General features: G+C 44.6%; 1 protein-coding gene across 1 annotated transcript in view; it reads right to left on the bottom strand.

Moving 5' to 3' along the window:
- Positions 1-19511, bottom strand: part of HS6ST1 (heparan sulfate 6-O-sulfotransferase 1) — a 186701-nt gene extending 167190 nt beyond the window's left edge. The window contains exon 1 of the mRNA XM_051781555.1: positions 18617-19511. Within this exon, the coding sequence (XP_051637515.1) occupies positions 18617-19134 (518 nt within the window). The 5' untranslated portion in view covers positions 19135-19511. The remainder of the gene's footprint in view (positions 1-18616) is intronic.
- Between the last annotated feature and the right edge of the window lie 322 nt (positions 19512-19833).

Below are 19833 nucleotides of genomic sequence, written 5' to 3' on the forward strand. Positions count from 1 at the left end.
AAGCAGACACAGGACCCATGCCAAATGATTGGCAAACCTCACAAACATGCTCTACTATATCTTGTTAAAATACTTGTGAGAGAAGCAGCTCTCCAGTTACCAATGCTGCTTGGCAGCCTGCACAAAATAAAAGTTATTTCCAAAGCAAGCATCAAAATACAGGTATTGAAATAGTATGAAAAAGCAGGAGTAACATTATCCTTCCTGGTGCTGGAGCAATGTCCCTCAAGAGTCTTGTAGAATGACATTTTTTGAATGTGAAGTTATAACCAGTAGCAAGAGAAATGTTTGAAAGGAGACCAGCACTGAAAAATGAAATCATGTAATACAGGTAAGGAGAGAAACAACCTTCAAGAAAAGACAGGGAGCAGTACTGAATCCTCAACTGCCAGGTTACCTGCAGGAAGGACACCAAGGCACCTTGGAAGGAATTCCATGTGTGATTTAGCCTGGTAGGTGTATCTGTAGTGTTTATATGTCAGGTTCAAATGGCCCCTACTCAAATTCAGTCCCAGGTCCGCATTTCTTGTTAATGGCCGAGCAACAACAGAGAGAAATGCTTATAGCTGAGTGGAGTCAGGACCACACTCAAAGTTATGACATTGCTGCCAGTTTAATTTGAGGTGCCTTTGAAGCAGTTTGAGCCCTTGGGTTCTGAAAGGACAACCAGCAGAATTCAGCAGAAGCATGAGAGTGTTACCACGGTGCTGGTGACGCCTTCTGTACATAGTGTGAACTGGTCACAGAGGAGAGCAGGTGGAAAAGCTTCAGAACAACCTGAATCATCACTTGTGTGTCTGTACAGATAACGGACTCACACAGTGGATGCTACATCCGATGTTGCAAATGCTTAATTTCAGTCCAGTACCCTCCAGAGAACACACAAATCCCTGTGGAAAAGGCAGTGTGCTGCATGCCAAAGCAGACGGGCTGGAGTTGAAACTGTTGCTCTATTTAGTTTCCACCTCCATGCTCCCATTCAGCAAACACTGTTCTCTTGAAACACCAGCGTGCAGGGCAAGAGGCAACCCTTGGCAAACCCCAGGGATACACTGTCACCACGGGATGGAAGCTCGAACACCTTGCCCCAGTCCCTTGCCAACATAATTAAATTGTGCCATTATAGATTCTTTGGACAAGGTTTCTAATAAAGCATTTCCCGCCTCATTTCCTGCCAAAATCCCGAAATGCAGGTCCACATTCTGCAGTAAGTCATACGTGCTTTGTGGCATGGCATAACACTATTCATTCTCTTTTTTTTTCCCCCAGTAATGCTGCTGCTTAAGGCAAGTGTTTAGCACTGGAATGACATAAGCATAACTCCAACATCTGTTCTCTGAAGGAGGGGAAAATGAAACAAAAGAATAAACCATGCTCTTGTACTCCACCCCTTTAAATTTCTCAGGTAAACTAAAAAAAGCAGGAATCCTTCTCGCTACTGAGACCATCACTATCTCTTCTTTTACTTAAAAATCCAACAAACAGAAAACCAAACTCCTAAAGTCTGAAACACACCCGTTTTGTTTCTTGCTGAGGATTGATTGCACAGGTAAATAGGTGTAAGAGCTGCTGAACCTGATCAAGCTAAACCTTATGCCTGTGTACCATAAAATCACAGGGCTGAAAAGCTTAGATATTGGGCAGCAGTCTGCTCATGTACAGCAATTCACATAAAGATCAACCCGTGACAAGAAGGTTTTCCCTCAAAGCCACTGATCCAAACCTTTTTCAGTACCTCTGGCATGTGTGTGGTGCCTGACAAAGCTTCCCACAATCTAAACCTCCCACATCTCTCTGTCCTTGGAAACAGGAAGTTGGATGTGGACTAGTCCAACCCAGGAAACGACCTGTCTGAGGCTGCACCCTACAAATTAATTGAATAACTGTGCACCCTCACCAAAGCCATGAAAAATTAAGCCAGAAAAAAAGCCTGAAGGCAGATGGAGATTCTTAGCCAACAAACTAAGGTACCTTCCAGTGTGCTCTTTCTGCCTTCCTTTTCTACCAGGATGCAATTGGCTCCAGGACATCTACCCAAGCAGAATTGTCCCACAAGGCCAGACAAAGGTTAATGGCACCAGAGCCTCTGTCCTGTTGCCAGTGAAACCAACTGTGCTGAGCAATAACTCTGCATGGACAGCCCAACCCTTACTGCTGTCAGACACAAGTCCTCTTTGTCCACTCCAGATTAGATCAATACTACAACAGCTCTTCAGTGAGACACCTTATCCCTGGCAGCTGGATGAGCCCCATTCCAGCTCTGAGCTCTCCCACTGCCATGAGAGCTCTCTCAGAGAGAGACACAAACAAAGACCTTCAGTTAGTGTACATCTCCTGAGACTGTGAACCACAACTGTTATCCATGCTTGAACTTCACTGCTAAATTGTTGAAACTTTTCTCAGAAGTGGCTAAGAATCCTATGACAGGTTCACTTAGTTCTGTGGCTTTTAGCCAAACAAATCAATTCCATCTTTCTCCGGCTCAGAGTTAGTGAGGGCCAGCATTCACAATTTTTTTTTTCCTCATGTAGAAAAACAGAGATAAAAGGGAAGGGAAGGTGGCACCAAATGGTAAAAAGAAAACAAAAAAAATTGTCCAACAATGTTTGCTCCAGTGTGTGAGAAACAGAGTTAATGCATGGAGGCTCTGTACCACATTTGGACACAACCTCCTGATGCTGTGATGACACAGTTCCTACCTCTGGTAAAGATTGCTGTAGCAAGTAAAAGAAACAGCCAATAATTTTGACTCGAGAATGTAGCAGAGATTTCACTACCCTCCCACTCCGAGGCAGGCAACTGGCTGTACTACTGTAGTACCTCTCAACCCAAACACAACAGGTTTGACATTGCAATATTTGAAAGTATGTTACCTTGCAAATTTATAGCATGCCACTAATATCCTGAAACCTGTGGGCACGGATTTGTCATACAGCAGGTGTGACATGGCTTCCCCATTTCCACGGAGGCTGAAACACTTCACCTTACCATGGGAGAGGCAGGGTGAGCAACAACCTGCCAGCAACCCACACCCTCACCTTGCACTGACTTGTTGATGGAGTCATACCCTGAACAGCTCGTCCTTGAGGTGCTCCCCTTCTCCCAAGCAAGGGGACCTGTAGTGAGCTGTAAGAGGAATCAAAACTACACAAGTGCTGAGAAAGCTGAACTCCATATTTAACCCCCAGAGCCACGTTTATTTCTGGGACTAACACAGTGTCTCTTTCTGTCTTCCTGCCAACAGATGCAGGAAAACTGCTCCTGTCTCCTGGGCTAGCTTATAATTCACTGATTTTATAAAAACTTCTTCAGAGCTGTACAGTGTCATTACAAAGGAAAGAAAGAACAGGAGCACTCAGTACCTGCCCAAGCTACTGAAGTGATGCCCACTGTGTCCATGTCCAGAAGTCTCATTTCAAAGGCCAGGTTTCTCCTGCTCCCCACTTCATGTGCCTTTGAGGTGGCTTTTCTAACCTGAGTAAGTGGAAGTTAAACATTTTCGGTTCTTGTGTCCAAGGACCACGTGGATAGTCCTTGAATCACAGAACCAAAGTGAGATGATTCATGAGGTCAGAATTGCAGTTTTGACACTGCTCTGGATGTGCTCCAACAGCAGTGACATGCTCTGTACCTCTGTCCCATTCTACCATCACTGTTCTATTTACAAAGAGCAGAGGAACACTGGCACGCCAGAGAGGCTACCTGGAGAAATCACAATCCATCAGAGGAAGTGTTACAACATCATGAATGACTCTGCCACTCCCATAGCTCAGCTCCTCCATTTAATTCAATCTTACATGCTCAACTGAGGCTGCAAAACAAATGGGGGTCTGTTTAGTGCCATATCGATAGTTGCATTTTAGAGAGGACATCTGTCACCCAAGAGCAGCACTGAAAGTACTGACCAGATAGATATGAGCTTTTAGCACATTAAGCATGTTCTGCATTGATCCAGTGACCTGGGGGCAAAGAGCTCCAGATATCTTCTTACCTGACCTCAGGGCACTGGTCCCACCTCCATCTCTAACAACCAAGCAGAGCACTTAAAAAAGTACCCTTCTCATGCTTATACTCTCCTCCCTCCCCCCTTCTCCTGTGATGCCATCAGCTGTGTGCTGAACAGAATGAAGAATGAATTTCTCAAAACCTGGCTGTAGCTTGGCCATACAGGCTTGGAGGTGTGATTTAAAAGCATGGCTTAGAAGCACGTGAACTTTTTTACAGAGCTTAAAGGGAGCTTAAACAACTCGGCCTTTGTTTCAACTTGCATCATCAAGCAGGGTGGAAAATAAAAAAGATTATGTGACATGTAGTATAGTCCCAGCTTTAGGCGTTAGTCACAGTTAAGTTAGTTATAACCAGGAAGGGGGAAGAAAGGCCAATAACCAGAATGAATTGGTATAACCAGCTCCTACTCTGAGCTCCCTCACCGCTATAAACACTTGCTTAACTGTGTTCTGGAGCACGAGGCCTGTATTCTTAATTGCAGAAATACACTGAGATTCAGAGTTCCTGCTCACACCCAGTAACTGGATTTGTTTGAAGGGAGGACTGTTTGTGCTTTATCCTGTGGGAAGTTGTTAACGCCCACTCATTTCCCCCTCCTGGTCTCTCCTCACTGACCCCGGAGAGACCACTGCACATGAAAAAGAGCTTTTCTTGAGACGGGGAAATTACAGCAATATGCACTATAGAGTAAAGCCTGAAGCATCCAGGAGCTTAAGAGCTGACACCTTGGAATTCTGGTTCCAATCTATAATAGGGTTTTTTTTTTTAGCCCAGATTACAAGATTATTTTCAGAGTAATTCAAGATATCACGGTTCACACAGATAGAGCACCCTGCTTGAGCTTAACACATCTATTTTAACTTGGTTTAGTTTAAACTTCCACAAACATCCCAACACAATCACATATTTCCAGGAAAAGGAGTAAAGAGCCATATAAATGCCTTGGTGTGCAAGTAACACTAACTTCCACAAGAGAAAGCTGTTCTCAGATCTGTTCTGCACTAGGCACAAGCCTCTAAAAATCTCACTTACCCACAATAGTAGAGTTGACAAATATAACTGTTCTGTTCTCATGAGCAGTTATTTCCAGATTTGGGATTGGCTGGGCTTCAATCCAAAAATCTAGACTTTTCATGACATCCCCAAATAACTTCAGAAGTCAGGAAATATCCTAATTAGGAAAGGGGTGGATCCATCCTGCCTGAAGGACTTGGCAGACCAAGCATCCCACACCTCCCAAATGTTCAAAGAATCCATCCTTCAATTCCTGCAGGGTTTCCAGCTGGGTGAAGCCTGACAAGCAGTGCTTTATCTGCTAACCACGATCCACGCAGTAGTCAGGACAAACTATTGATCATCCAGCACGCTTTAGAAACTGCAGCTGCACCCCTCATATTGTGATTTATATTGTCATTACTGTACAACTACACCTCAAATGTGTGAAGTCTTCCCCCTCCAACACCAGCTAGCACACAAGAAAGAAGATGCTCTCATCCAAGAGGCCTTCTGACAGAAAGCCTCCGGGAGAAGTTATTTCCAAATGGAAGTAGCTGTGCTGTGGACAGTCTGCAGGAAGATTTACTTCTGCATTTGTTTCGGGATATTTAGAAAACCAACTCAGAAGATCTTTACTTCTAGTGTCTGGATGACAGGAAATCTTCTCACAGTTGCCTTGTTTACACAGTCCAATCCAAGCTCACTCCTGTGGCAGATCCCAAGACAGGAAGGGCTCTGCTATAGAACACTGCTTGTGGTGAGGCAACACCTACTAGTGCAAGCACATGACGAGCACTCAACATGCACATACTGTCATCCTAGATTTGGTGTCCAGGCACATCCCATGGTCAGCAGTTGAACCTTTGCCTCCATTTCTACATTTATAGAGAAAATATGCAATATCCCAGCTCAGCATGGCACAGGGATTAACAGTCACACTGTAGAGGAATCTGAAGAAACAATGGACATGTGCACATCCCATGGATATGCTCCTCAAGAACAACAGCCCTTACACACCTTTGCTAGGTAATGGTTTTGCCATCTGTGGTTTCAAGGCTGGGAAACCAATGGGATACAAACATTTCTCCATTTCTTGTGCAGGCAACCTATTTCAAAAGAGCTCCAAGGTGACACCATGTAACAGATAGATATAAAAAATAGCTATTGTTAAAACACTTCAAGTCAGATGGCAAGGAGCACTTTCCCCGGATATGAAAAGTAGGCAAAGTTCTCTGCTGCCTTTTAGATGCCTGGGCTATGCACAGAAACAGACTCACAGGTACAGCAATTATCTCTCCTTCTTATGCACCAAAAGAGTTTGCTGGTGCTGCCGTGCTGGCTCAGTCACAAAGGAGAAGCTCTCTGAACAGCTCTGGTGTCAGAGGGCGGGAGCAACACACAGTTCCCACAGGTGTCAGGAGAGGAGCAACCCCTGCACTCGCGAGCTCAACTGTCTGGGAGGAATATAAAACCTGTGCTGAACAGTTACAGGATCCAGCAGCCCCTCACACGCAGGGATCAGCTTACAGTTTAGCAGCATAAAAGCTGGCTGTGCAAATAGTGTGCATAACCCAGTCCTAGCATTGTCAAACAAACATGAAACTTGCCTGAGCAAGCTGGGACAGACAGCCGGGTTAAGAACAGTCTCTGCTTGCTTCCCTGAAGCACACAATAACATGGGCAGCAATCCAGCTTCTGTAATGCCCGACTTCCACACCCCTGGCTGGGCCTTCTGCTGGGGTAGAAATGGGAGGGACAATTTCCTACTTGCTTCCCAGCTGGTGAAATCCTATTAAACACAACTGTTTTCATCAACCCATTTCAAAGGTTCAGACAAAACAAGTGTATTACCCCTGCTGGCAGCTGCTGTTACAGGCACTGTGGAAACACTTCAGCTAACTATGAGAATATTTCTTCCCAGGAACTGCTGTCAAAGGCAGGTTAACACCTAGATAAGAACCACTGGCATAAGCATAACCCAGAGAAATCTTCAGTAACGTTTCTGAGAAAAGGGTGTTCAAGGAATACCTGACAGCTACAAACACCTGACCCAGAGGCCCACGAAGGGGCTACAGCCTCAACCCCTGCTGCAGGACACAGGGCAGCACGGATGTGTGATGCTCTCCCCACGTGCAACACCGTGTTTGGCCACACGATCCACTTGTTTACCACAGCACACAGAAACCTGCTTCCCAAACTGAGGGAACTGAAAGGACTGTGGAAAACTTCTGTGTTACAGCTGCCGCAAGTTCATGCATTTCAAAGCACTAACAGTGATTTTTGAGACCTCCCCCGAGCTCTGATTAGGCTTTCAGGGAAAGACACCTTTCTTCTTTAATACATCATCACGCACAGAAGTTGCTACAAGCGGCGTGTCACAGCATGGAAAACCCTCAGACTTCCTGAAGGCAAATCCATGACCTCTTCAGTTGCCTCAGTGCAGCTAACACTGAGAAAGAAGTCGAAAAGTCACATAGAACTTGCCAAATTATTCTTCCAAGGAGCTGCCTAAGTCATACTAAAAAAAACCCATTCTTTGCAATTAGCAGTTAAAAAATCTAAATATGTTTTAGAAGTCAGGGACAAATGCCTTTAAAATTTACTAAGCTAGTTGTCTCCCAAAGTGTATTGATTCAAACTAGACTTTTCAAGTATTTTGCTTGCATATTGTAGTCCAATATTAATCCTTTAAATAATTGCACACAGTTTTGGTGTCAAATGCTACAGAACTCCCAAGACAAAGAAATTTGGTGGAAAGAAGGGCAAGAAATTCAAACTGTGCCTTCACTAAGGTGGAAGACTTTATGGTTATTTAACAAAAAGCTCTACTGGTTACTAACAAACCATCTAATATCTGAAAATTCAAGTCAACACAAGTTGGCTTTCTTCTATGGTTTCTTCTTATTCCCTCGTCCTCAGCTGTGGACTGATTATCTTGTTTTTCTTCTATCCCCAATCTCAGATGCTCCTTTTGCAACCAGAAGTTAAATACAGTTCCTCCTGTCATCAAACAACTCCCTGAAACTCCCTTTTTGGTGGGAGTCTCATCAGTCCTCATGACATATGATCGAAACAGAGTTCATACTAATACAATTGTGGCAGCTGTTTTCCAGTCCCTTCTTGACATACCCAAGTCACAAATAAGAGATCACCTACAAACAGCCCTGTCTTATTAGGAACGGTCCAGGACAGGGTTATTTTTTTAAATTCAAACTCACGTATCATTCAGTGGTTTTTGTTTCATCATTTCAATATTTGGAGCTGGCCTTTTTTTTAAAAACAGAAAAGGAAGCTCATATAAACTGCTGGTGCACTGTATGCTTGGAGCTCGACTGACTTCTGAACACCCAGGGTTGAGAACTGGGCACTGCAAAGTGCTAAGTGCTGAAAATAGCAATTCACAAGTTTTGAGTTTCTATAATGTATGTTTGCTATGAATGGCTCAGTAAACAGGTGTCAGCTTCATCCAAGTTAGTCAAAGTCATGAAAACAATCCTTTCTGAGTAGTGTTAAGAGGCTCATCCTAAGACAGTAATACCTCACCTAAAATATCTGACTGCATAGAATTCGACTGTTGAGATTAACAGTTGTTTTTGATGTTGGGATGGTTACATTTTGTAAGCCTAAAATTTTCTTATTAAAAAAGGGGCCCTTCAAGAATCAGAATAAAACGAGCCCCTAAGTAAAAATCCAATTTATGAGAGTGAAAAGGCTTAGGCAGTAAGAGATCTCTAAAGGGAAAGAGGAAGACAATTTATCAAGTTCAGGAAGACAGTATTAAAGTGATCAAGGTACAAGATGACGCCAACCTGGAGGAAGGTGTTAGTTCAGGAAATGGAAAAAAAGGTGGCTCAGGTATTGTGAAGAAATAACACACTACTCAGAAAAAGCCTACTTGCAAAGTACAAGAAAAAGAGCAGAATTAAATGCTGTGCCAAACAATCATTTCAATAATGAAGGGCAATACTGAGTCATTAGTCTTTAGTGCAATATTACATTTCAAAATCAAAGCCACCGATAGCAACAGTTGGAGCCCTGACGTGTAACACAATATGGTTGTTAAAAATACAGGACCTCACTCCATAGCAGTGAAGCTTTTGGCCAGGTCTAAGGCTCTCCTGGAGTCAGGCTGTGTACACATAGAAAGATGCTGTCATTTTGACACATACATGGAAATCCAGCCAAATAAATCAAAGGAAAACTGCAGGGCCAAAAAAGGCTCAGGATAAGTTATTTTGGATGTGTTACAAATAATGCCACCAACCACAGCAGTATAATCAATGACAGAAACTTCATTCAGATGCTCAGAACGAGAAGTTCCAGTTTTACACCCCTAGAAAAGATGCCAAGGCACTTCCTTGCCTGACAGGGCTCCTATGCACATGCACCTCTTTTTTGTGCAGCATAACACGGATGAAGGATCCCCTTAATGGGGAGTTTAATCTAAATGACCCTGCTGTACTTGCTTCAGCAGCCAGGATAAATCTGTTCAATCTTCCTCCTTGCACAACTACCCACATCACATCTGTCTTTTCTCTTTCAGAGGTACAGGCCGAGAGAGAAGAGAAAGAGGCAAAGAACAGAAGAAGGTAATGCTGTCTTTTGTGATTTAAGGCATGTTAACAGAAGGGATGCTTGACTGATTATGATCATACTCAGCGATTCTTGGGCTCCTTGTACTTTCTCTATCTCCACCAGGAAAGCAAAACCTGTCAGGAAACTGGTGAGTCAGCATGCAGCTGCTGTTTGTCTTAGCTATGAGGCATTGATTTTTTTCCCTGACACTTTGATATAGGGTCACAGGTATCCTAACTAAAACCTTTACTGAGAGCAAGGGGGTCACAGCAGCAAGAGCTGTGAGGTTAAATAAAAAAGTCCATTCTATTTTTACAGCATTTGTTTGGATGTTTAAATTTTCTGAGAGCGCTAAAGTAAAAAGTACAAGACAGACTTTTATTTAAGCTGTTTAGATAAAAAAGGAATGGCCAATGCAATGCTCTTCACAAAATCTTTCAAGAGTCACTGAGTGTACCTGTAAACAGGTATCTTGTACATCTGTGTTTCTAATTTACACAAGAACTAAGGCTAAAATGTAGAGTAACTCCAGTACGTGGAAGCAGCAGCACTTTAATATCTCTAGCACTTTTTCAGAAACATAGTCCCTTTTAATATATGTGAAGTTAGACAGTGCAAAGTCACCAGGCATTTTGAAACTCTAAGCAATGCTATATGGACAGAAAATCTTGAATTGTCTTGTTAGTATTTCAAGACTGACATTAAGCAAAAGGAAATTTGGTCTGTTGTAAAGACAAAAATGCAAAGGCTGCTCAGGAAGCTGAGGTTTTCCCCCTCATGTAGAAGAGCTCCATAAAAGTGATGACAGTATTTTAATCTGCAGTGAAGTGTAATCAAAAGAATCTCTGCTTAATAGGCTGGAGATTAGTTATGAAGTAAAACACAGAGTCAGACCATAAAAAGTTAATTGCAAATAACTGTTTTCTTGTTTAAATTGGCAGGAAATTGTGAAATATTTCCTCTATAAAAGCATAGGTGAGCTATAATGTAGAATTTACCATTAATAGGGTGGAAGGAAGGGAAGAACAGAGCAAAGCAGTAATAACATGCTAAGAAACCAGTTACTGCTGAAAGAGACAAAGTGACTGGGCAGCAACAGTCTGGACATTAACATGTAAGGCTGAGATTTATGGTTAAAGCCAGCTTCAAGACAGATCCCTGAAGAGTCAGAGACTGGAGTCACAGATCTGAAGTCTGAAATTAATCTAACACCAGGTGCTATTTATTACAAACCTGTAAGAGGCTTTGAGATACACAGGTGAAAGAGCAATATAATTAGTCCTGCTAAGAAATTCAGGTTACAGTTAGAGGTGGACAACAGGAGCTTCTTAATCCTTACTGGATGCATCACTGGAACAGACACCCCAGAATATGTGACATCCTTACTCCTGCTCATCAGTGTGTAGGGATGAAACACATCCAGTGGAGTGTATTGTACTTCTGAGGCTGAGCACAGAAATGACATGGACGTGCACCATCTAATAAAAGTAGAATAAACTAAACCCTGCCAAGTGTACAATGTGCTTTTTGTCTGATGACCTCTGTCTGCACGGACCTTTCCTGAAAACACTTTTTCCACTCACGAGATATTTCAAGCTCCAACAGACATGCACTGGGAAATAGCTCCTCCTTTGGCAGTAACGCATAAGAATATCTGAAGCATCCTTTTCAGATCTGAAACTTGACATGCTACAGTACAGAGGTGTTTAAGGCTCTTCGTGTCTTTGTGACAATAATCTCCAAAGGACTCTTCAAAGAGATTCTCAAGTCTGGATTTCCAGCAGAGTACTCTGTTACAGAAATAGAAAGAGGAACAAAACTACATCAAACAGCGATTACAGAAACTGTGTCACCTTGCATCTGTGCTAGTGGGTATATTTTCCTTATCATTCTACTTCAACTCCTTCAGAATAAGTAGAGGGATTTCTGTTTGTTTGTTTTTAAGGCCAACCACCATTTGAGAAACAAGTGAATCTGGAACGGACTACTTCAGCTCTGTGGTCCTCCTGTACTTCATTTACTCTCTAAACACATTAACATCTTAGTTTACAAAGATATTTGCTTCTGATGTATGAATATCATTCCCTTCCATCCACATCACACAAGATTCCATCAAAAAATCATGACTTGGCAGCTATTGCAATTGTGATTATTAGGAATTAAAGGCCATGCTTCATCTTTGCTTGACAAAGCACAATTTCAGTCAATAATTGGAAAGTCCTCTCTGCTCTAATACTTTGTGGAAATACCAGCATAAACAAAGCTTTGTGGAGTTAGACTATGCCACTCTGGTTTTCTAAAGCGAGCACAAGCCCAAGTGTTAACTGTCAAAATATTACCTATTTAAAGCATTACTATCACAAATGTGCTGCCAAATAACTGAAAGTTTAAAATAAAGAGACATAAAGCAGTGGTTTTGGTTTTATGACTGACTGAAGGCAATTGCTGCTTTCCCACTTTCCAGGATGCACAAAAGCCATAATGTGTAAAACGCAGCAGGAGGCAGAGCAGAGAGACTGAATGTGTGTGATAGATCTGATAACACAGATATTTCTAAGCAAATTTAAAATCAGGTGTGTTCTATCATCAGTCACTCTTTGCTTCCAGGTCAAAGTAACTACAATACCACAATCACAACCCCTTTTGACTCATCTCTATCATGATTCTTCTGTGGCTGTGCTTGTCACTGCTGTCACTAACATCTGGGATAGGAACACGTTGTCAGGAGTCACCAAGGGCTCTGATGACAGCCCAAAGCGTGGGCATTGTGTGCAAATATGACTCAGATGAGGCACATCAACTTCACCTAAGAAATGAACTCTCGAGGTTTTCTGAAGTAACTCCAGGCCTGCGTATCCTGAATTACTTTCTAGAAAACAGGTCTCAGGTTATGCTCCTCCAGTTTCTACAACAGGCAGCCAAAAAGCTTCTGCTTGACTGCTGAACAAACCTATTAAGCCCAGCCCCTGGAGTCGATGAGGGAAGAGGCCACAAGAGGAGGCTAATCTCTTCCTCCTTCCTAGAAGGAACAGATGGCCCAGGGGGAGGGCAGTATCGTAATGATCTCCAGTTATAACATAATCTTCTCTAGCAGTGCTTTCTCAAGAGGTAATATGACCTCATCCAGTTCATATTCTAACATCCAGCTAAAGACTTTCACTGGTGTCCTGCAGGGAAAAGGCCTCACCACACACCCCCAGCCGTGCCCCGCCAGTCACACCAGGTAAGAAGCAGCTGTTCTACTGGGCAGCATCAAATTCACCTTATCCGTCACCTACAGCCCCCACAGCTCTAATGAACTCCAAATTCCTTCCATCACAGATTTCTTTCAAGATGCAACACCAAGCTGACAAGGTGGCACTGCTGAAGATGCATCAGTCTGGATTTGCTGGAGAACAGGCCCCGCTTGGCATTCACAGGGACAGAACAGGACCCTTCAGCAGAGCCTGGAAACCTGGGCAGAGCATTGCTTTGGCCAAGCTGTTTCACACAAACTGTAATCTCTAAGTAATGAACCTCAAAAAATTTGCCTGCACTGGTGTGGTGGAATCCATCAGCTGTGCATTTACAGTGGACCATTTCTTAATGGCTCTCCCTACACTGGGAGCACATAGCAAAGCATCCAGTTCAGTTATTAATAAAATTCAAACTAGCTCTTGTAAAGTAATTATTTCTGAATTGTTGGATTTAAAAAAAAAAAAAAAAAAGAGGTGATTATCTGAGGGTTTACTCGGAATACAGTACATTTTTATTTGCAGAGTCAGAAATGATAGGGACAAAAAGGCAAAATCTCAGGTTAGGAGTGCTGGCAAACCTCTAAGCAAGGAAAACAAAATGCTATGATGCAACTTGTGTTTAAAGATTAATGAAAAACAGCCAAATGCATAGTTTTGAAAAATCAGGTTAGTATAAGCACACACTCAAGCAGGGACATATCTAGGAACATATCCTCTTGTTTTGTCAACAACTGCAACAAAAAAAAGTAAGAGTAATTAAACCTGGCATACCACCCAAAAGTCTTAAACTCAGAAAAATACAGTTCCTCAAAGGTACTAAGGCAGCTATTTAAAGAGTTCCAACTTTCAGCTGCTTTTAGTAACTATGTCAAATATAAAGATTTTCACTACAAAACTATCTGGCCCTTTGGAATCGTTTGGCTGTGAAAGATCAGCCTGGCTTTATGGGTGAGCACAACCAGGTGCAAAAAGTTTCCTATCAGACTGTTAGGCTTTAAAATACTCCACATGCTAAAAGTTTGAGAGATGAAGCAGGCTACTGAAAATAAGTTTATATTGATATTTCTCCACCAGTCTTTTAGAGAAACTAGTCTGAGTTGAACTGGTGAGTGGAAGAAATGCCCTTGCTCCCTGCAGACAGATATTTCTCAACTCCCAACACACACAGATCCACAAAGAATGATAAGCCCAAGCTTTTAAAAAGAGCTAATATTATAAAAATGATTTGGTAAAGCTTTTCATTCTCAAACAGTTGGTCTCTTGACAACGTGTCTCTGCAGCTCCTAAGCACACATATAATAAAAACCTCATCAAGAACAGATCCCTGCAAAGGGACAGATATGTGGTTGGAAGCTGTGAAAGTTCACACTTCAGAAAAATCAAATTAACAAACTGCTGAGCCCTGTTAATTGTTTCTTTTAAAAAAACCCAACCAAAACCATAAGCTGTAAATAGCTAATCAGAGAGATCTAGAACTTGGACTGATCTGTTTAACAGCAGGTTTTACTAACCTGCCATAGACTTCTTACATAAAAGTAGGTGGATTGCAATTTTTTTCTTTCTAAAGCGTATGAAATCTTGAGAAAAAATACTGAAATTGGAAGCATGCACGTACTCTTGTCATTTTTGTCCACAGATGAACTCAGAAACCAAACTTAAAGGACAGACTAGCACAGAAACACACACAAAGCCAAGGCTAAGCTCGTGTCTTGAGGCAGCTCATAAAAAAAGTCAATCTACCTGTGCTTGAAGCAGCCCAAGAGAAGGCAGAGCCTGTGTGTGAGCCGGGGGAGCAGAGCCAGCCACACTCTCCCTTTTCATGGGCTCTCCCCAGCAACAGGCAGAAAGGCAGTGTTAAAGGAGCTGTGTGCCTTCAAATCCTTTCCACGTGAATAAAGTGTCTCCAGGAAAGTGCCAGCTTCGATGCTCCTGTTTTCAGGAGGCAGCCGAACCCAGCAGGATAGCAACAAAGCCTGGGTTGCTGAGGGTTTGTTTGTGTTGGTTTTGGGAAGAGGTAGAAGAGGAAACACAGAGAATTCCTTCAGCGTAATTTATTTGTTTCATTGTTTCTGCTGCACGTTACATTAGAGTCAAGCTCACACGTGAAGTGTCCTGCAAGGACAGCTTCAGAACACCCAGCTCTGCTCTCGTGCTGGCAGCAGAAGGCAGCCAGAAGGGCCCTGCAGCCCATTTCCTGCGGGGGCAAACAAGGGAACCTGTCCAACACCTCCAAGGGCCTTCGTTCAGTCCTCTGACAGAGGACACAGACAAGTCACTCGTGGATCACTTCACAGATCTTTCTAATTCTGGAATTCAGATTAAAGAAACAAGTGTGACTTTTTTTCAGAATCAACTGAAGAGATCTGATCTCTCAGGTTTTAGGTGAAACAAACTGAAGGGAGCAGTTCACAGAAGCGGCTTAGCCTCCGCTTTCTGAAATACCAGCATGATGACTCAAGGCACACATCCTAGTATTGCTGCTCTTTAAAAAAAGGCTTTTCCAGCAGTTATTTACGCCTAACAGCACAAGGAATAAATAGGCTTCCATTCCCAAAATCTTGGAATTTGCCCTCTACTAAAGGCACGAAGAGAACTGCAGCTGAGCGACTTAACTGATAAACACAGCCAGCTTCAGAGTTCCTTGGAGTCCCAAGTTTTACAGCCCCCAAACAAATTACTCTTTTTCTTTTACTGGCTGTGTATAAAACATAACATTTGCTTCAAGAAGTGGTGTCCAGAAGCCTTTTGAATACAAAACAGGAAAGTCACTGGGGGGGTGGGAGGGGAGCCAGAACAAGTAGTTTGGGTTTTTTCAAGGAGTGCTGACCTGTCAGAACTAAACCACCCATCTCTAACTCTTACTGTACCAATGCAGAAGAAAGACAGAAAGAAGGAAAAAAATGCAGTCTTTGGCAATCTAGTGCTCCTAATCATTAAGCCTAACACAGAACAGCAGAACAATAAAGAGAGCAATTGCATTGTAAATTTATGTTCCATGCCCAGGTTATGGAATGTAGTGCAATAGGGCACTAACTGCATTCCTTACAAAGGGAACAGCTTGAGCCTCATGATTTGTGCATGTGGGCAATACTGAATGACCTTCATGCTTTCCAACATTCACTGGAAGGCAGATTTATTTGTAATCACAAGTCAGCTGTTTTGTTTTGGGCATAAACATATATTTGGAAGAACAAAGGTTTAAACTTTGTATTAAGTAGCAAATGCAGAAGGCAGTATGTTAGCTTTAAAAACTGAATTTGAAGACTGTACTCCAAAACTCAGACTGAACAATATTAGAATCTGGGAGAACTCTGCTTAAATAGGTGTTTGCTGCTCTTTTTTTTTTCCTTTGAAAGAGAGATATTTTCATAGCCCAGTTCCATTATAAAACAGTAGCCTTTCTAGCATATACCTTATGTAAAAACATATCCTGTATCAAGATAAGAGATCCAACACTCACAGTTGACAAAAAAGTGATATTGCTCTTACTGCAACAGACATAATACAAGACTATTTGTATTCTAACAAAGAAAATCCACCAAATTTTTATTTTAAACAAGCACTGCCTGCCTCTTATTTCCCATTTTCTTAGGCATCAAATAAATCACAGTTTGGAGAACTGGACTGCAGTACAAAGGAGCGGGATCCTAGGACAGTATTATTAAAATAACCAGCAGCTGTTCATTGCACCAAACCATCCCCAAGATACAACGAACAGTAAATTCTGGTTTTTGTTCAACAGACCAAGGTGATAAACCCCAGATTATCTAAAGCTTCCACATCATAGGTCTTGCACTCCTGGAAATGAAGTTCTAACTTAGATTTAAAGGAAGTCAAGAGACCCACATGAAGCAGAACTATTTCTGGATATGCCAAGACATGAGGGAATGGGGCAGGATTAATTATTTTTCTGGCACTTCCAAAAACCAAAACAATGAAGAAGTATGTAGAACCATACAGTTCCTGATGCTCCAAAACAAACGGCAAGGAAAATGTTATTTACAAGCATGTGAGATGAGGCAATAGGCTTCTGGTTCTCAACGTCCTATGAGTTGCAGTAAGGAATTTAATTGCTACCTCACAATCTGAAGTGCCCCATTCCCAGGTACCTGTACTAAAAAGGCAACTCCTGAATAGGATGAGAAAGTTGAATCCTGAACACACAACAGATTTTAATACAAAATTGCCAATGGAAGCACACAAGGCTCTGAAACAATTAATAAAACCACACAGGTCTTTATATAAGGTTAATGGTTTGCTAGCCAAGTGTCAAGGTTCACAAAACGGGTAATTTTTGTTCCTTTTTTAAGTCAGATTTGAACTTTGCGCATTTTTCCTTACAATACCTTGCTAAAATATCAACAGCAACTAGATGGGCAGGGGATATTTTCACCTAGAGGTGTTTTCAAGAACCTTATCATAAAATAAGAGAGCATAGGAAAGCCTGAATACTCAGTCCTTCGGTTACATACTTGGGTTTGCTGCTGCTGGGTCAGGCAGCATGACAGCAGCCTAAGCTTGGATGACTAACACTGAAACGGGTTGAAAGCAGCAGCAAGCATGACAGAGACAATAAAGAACCCCAGCAATGGCACACAGCTCCAAGGAAAGAAAAATCATTAAAAACTGCTTTTAAAAAACACAGAGAAAACACAGTTATGATGCCAAAACATACTTTCTCAAAGGCCACTTTTCATTAAAGAGATTATATGTGATATTAACGATATGCATATAAATAAAGCATATAGCATAAGCAAATATTAGCATAAGGTCTTGGGCACCTTTAAGAATGACACTTTAAGGCAAACAGATTACAAAGTGCTGTAACAAAAGCACTAATATGTCAAAGAAAGTGTGCATGGTGTTAAAGAATAGTGATAATAAAAAAAAAGGTCTTGTGAAAGAAAGATAGAGCAGTGTATTGAGCTAAAAACCCCAATCTTTTGGAGATCTTAACGTAAGCCACTGTCTTTACTGGAGTACTTCAAATAGAAAATTTCTCTGAATCTTGTAATTCACGAAGAGACCAAGGCAGAGAAATGATGGGCTAAGAGGGTAGGAACACACTGGGCGTTCCACACAAATGCAGAGAGGTGCTTTAGGATGGCTCTCCCTCTCTCCTAGTGCACATATGAAGGAGACTCGGGGAACATGTACGAGGTAACTCCTTTCTCCAAAAGACTTCGCCTCAGGTCTCCCATCAAGATAAAGAGCAAGGAACATAAGAAAGGGTGTTAAGGAATGTTTTCTGCAACGTGCAAAGAACTATCAGGCAGGCTAGGGGGCTAAACCAAGGAGGACGGGTCTGCCTCTCCTCGGTTGCACTGGAGAACAAATTCAGCTGGAGGAAAAAGGTTAGGGCGCAGTTTAGGGCAAAGCTGATTGCAAAGACAAGCCTGAGGCTAGGGTATGGCATAAAGGGCACTTAAAAGGGGGCAAGTGATGTCTGAGGTGAAGACTAAATGTTTACAAGAGAGAGTAAATGGCACAAATACGTGGTCTTGCTAACGGGTCCACAGAGGCTTCCAGAGCAGAAGACCATGGGCTTGAGGGTGCAGTGCCCTAGGTACGTGGGAGGGAAGGAGCAGGAAATTTGACTGGGTATGCAGAGGGAAGGTGCAGGGCACAGCCTGAAGGCCGGGAGGGGAGGACAGGTGAACCGGGTGAGGAAAGGTTAGGGCAGGTTGAGGCACAGCGCGTTAGCAGGGAGCTGCAACGCACGGGAGGGGGCTCAGCAGGGCAAGGGCTGGGGCGAGCGGCCCGAGGGCAGCGGGGAAGGGAGGACGGCGGCCGGCCGGTACCTGGGCGTCTTGGCGGCGGCGCTCTCCCGGCGGTCCAGCACTCCGGGCACGCAGTTGGTGAGCTCGGTCCAGTCGGCGTGCAGCCCGCAGCTCCAGCCCGTGGAGAAGCGGGAGAAGAGCCAGGTCTCCCGGCGGTTGGGGCGGTAGCAGGTGCACTTCTTCTGCCCGGGCCGGCAGTCGCAGGGCACCTCCAGCCGCACGTTTTGCACCAGGTGGCGGCCGAAGGTGGTGCCGCCGGTCTTCTGGATGTGCAGGAAGACGATCACGTCCTCGCCCTTCATGTCGAAGGCGAGCTCCCGCTCCAGCTCCCGCACGGGGAAGTAGTACTTCTTCACGTAGTGCGGGTCCGGCGTGGGAAAGAGGTCCAGCTCCTCCGAGTAGGAGCGGCCGCTGGGGGAACCCAGGCTCAGCCCCGGCCCCACGTACTGGTACAGGATAAGCATGAAGCACACCGAGACGGCCACGATCAGCAAGAACTTGCTGGTCCTCTCAACCATGGTCCTTCCCGCACGCTTCATGTGTCACCATCTCCCGGGGCTGCCGGCGCTGGGCAGACGGCGGCGGTGCCGGGGGGCGGGCGGCGGAGCTCCGGCGTCTGTGCCAGCCGCCTCCCCCCGCTGCTCCCCGGAGCAGAGCCTTCCCCGGGGGCGGCGGGCCGCTCCCTGGGTCGCCTCGGCTCGCCGCTGTCCCCGCCCGCCCCGCCGCGGGCAGCGCCGGGAGCGGGGCAGGGGCAGCCCGCAGCCAGCCGCTCCGGAGGCGCCGCGGCACAGCGGCGAACTTGGGAGAGAGGGGCAGGAGGGGGGCGGAGAGGGACCGAAAGGCAGAACCAGCCCCCTCCCGCCCTCCCTCCCCGCGCTTCAGGAAGCCACCCCCATCCCGGCGCTGCCTCCGCCGTGCCCCAGCCCCCGCGGCACCGGCGCGGCTGTGCCTGTGCCCGCCCCCGCCGCCGGCTGCGCCCGGGCTGGGCTCGGCTCGGCTCGGCTCGGCCGGCAAAGCGCTTCCTGCCCGCGCCGCCCGCGCCCGGCATGCACAGCGCCGCGCCCCGCACCGCCCCGCACCGCCCCGCGCCCGCGGGCCCGCTCGCACCGGCCGCGGCTCCGCCCGCGGCACAGCCCGCCCGCGGCACAGCCCGCCCGCGGCTCCCGGCTCGGCCGCCGGGAACGCTCCGCGGCCGGCGCTGCTCGGGCCCTCGCTGAAACCCCGGCACTGCGGAGCCG

The sequence above is a fragment of the Manacus candei genome, unplaced genomic scaffold (assembly GCF_025592945.1).
Source record: "Manacus candei isolate 608988 ecotype Guabito, Panama unplaced genomic scaffold, ASM2559294v1 h1tg000015l, whole genome shotgun sequence".
Classification (NCBI taxonomy): Eukaryota; Metazoa; Chordata; class Aves; order Passeriformes; family Pipridae; genus Manacus; species Manacus candei.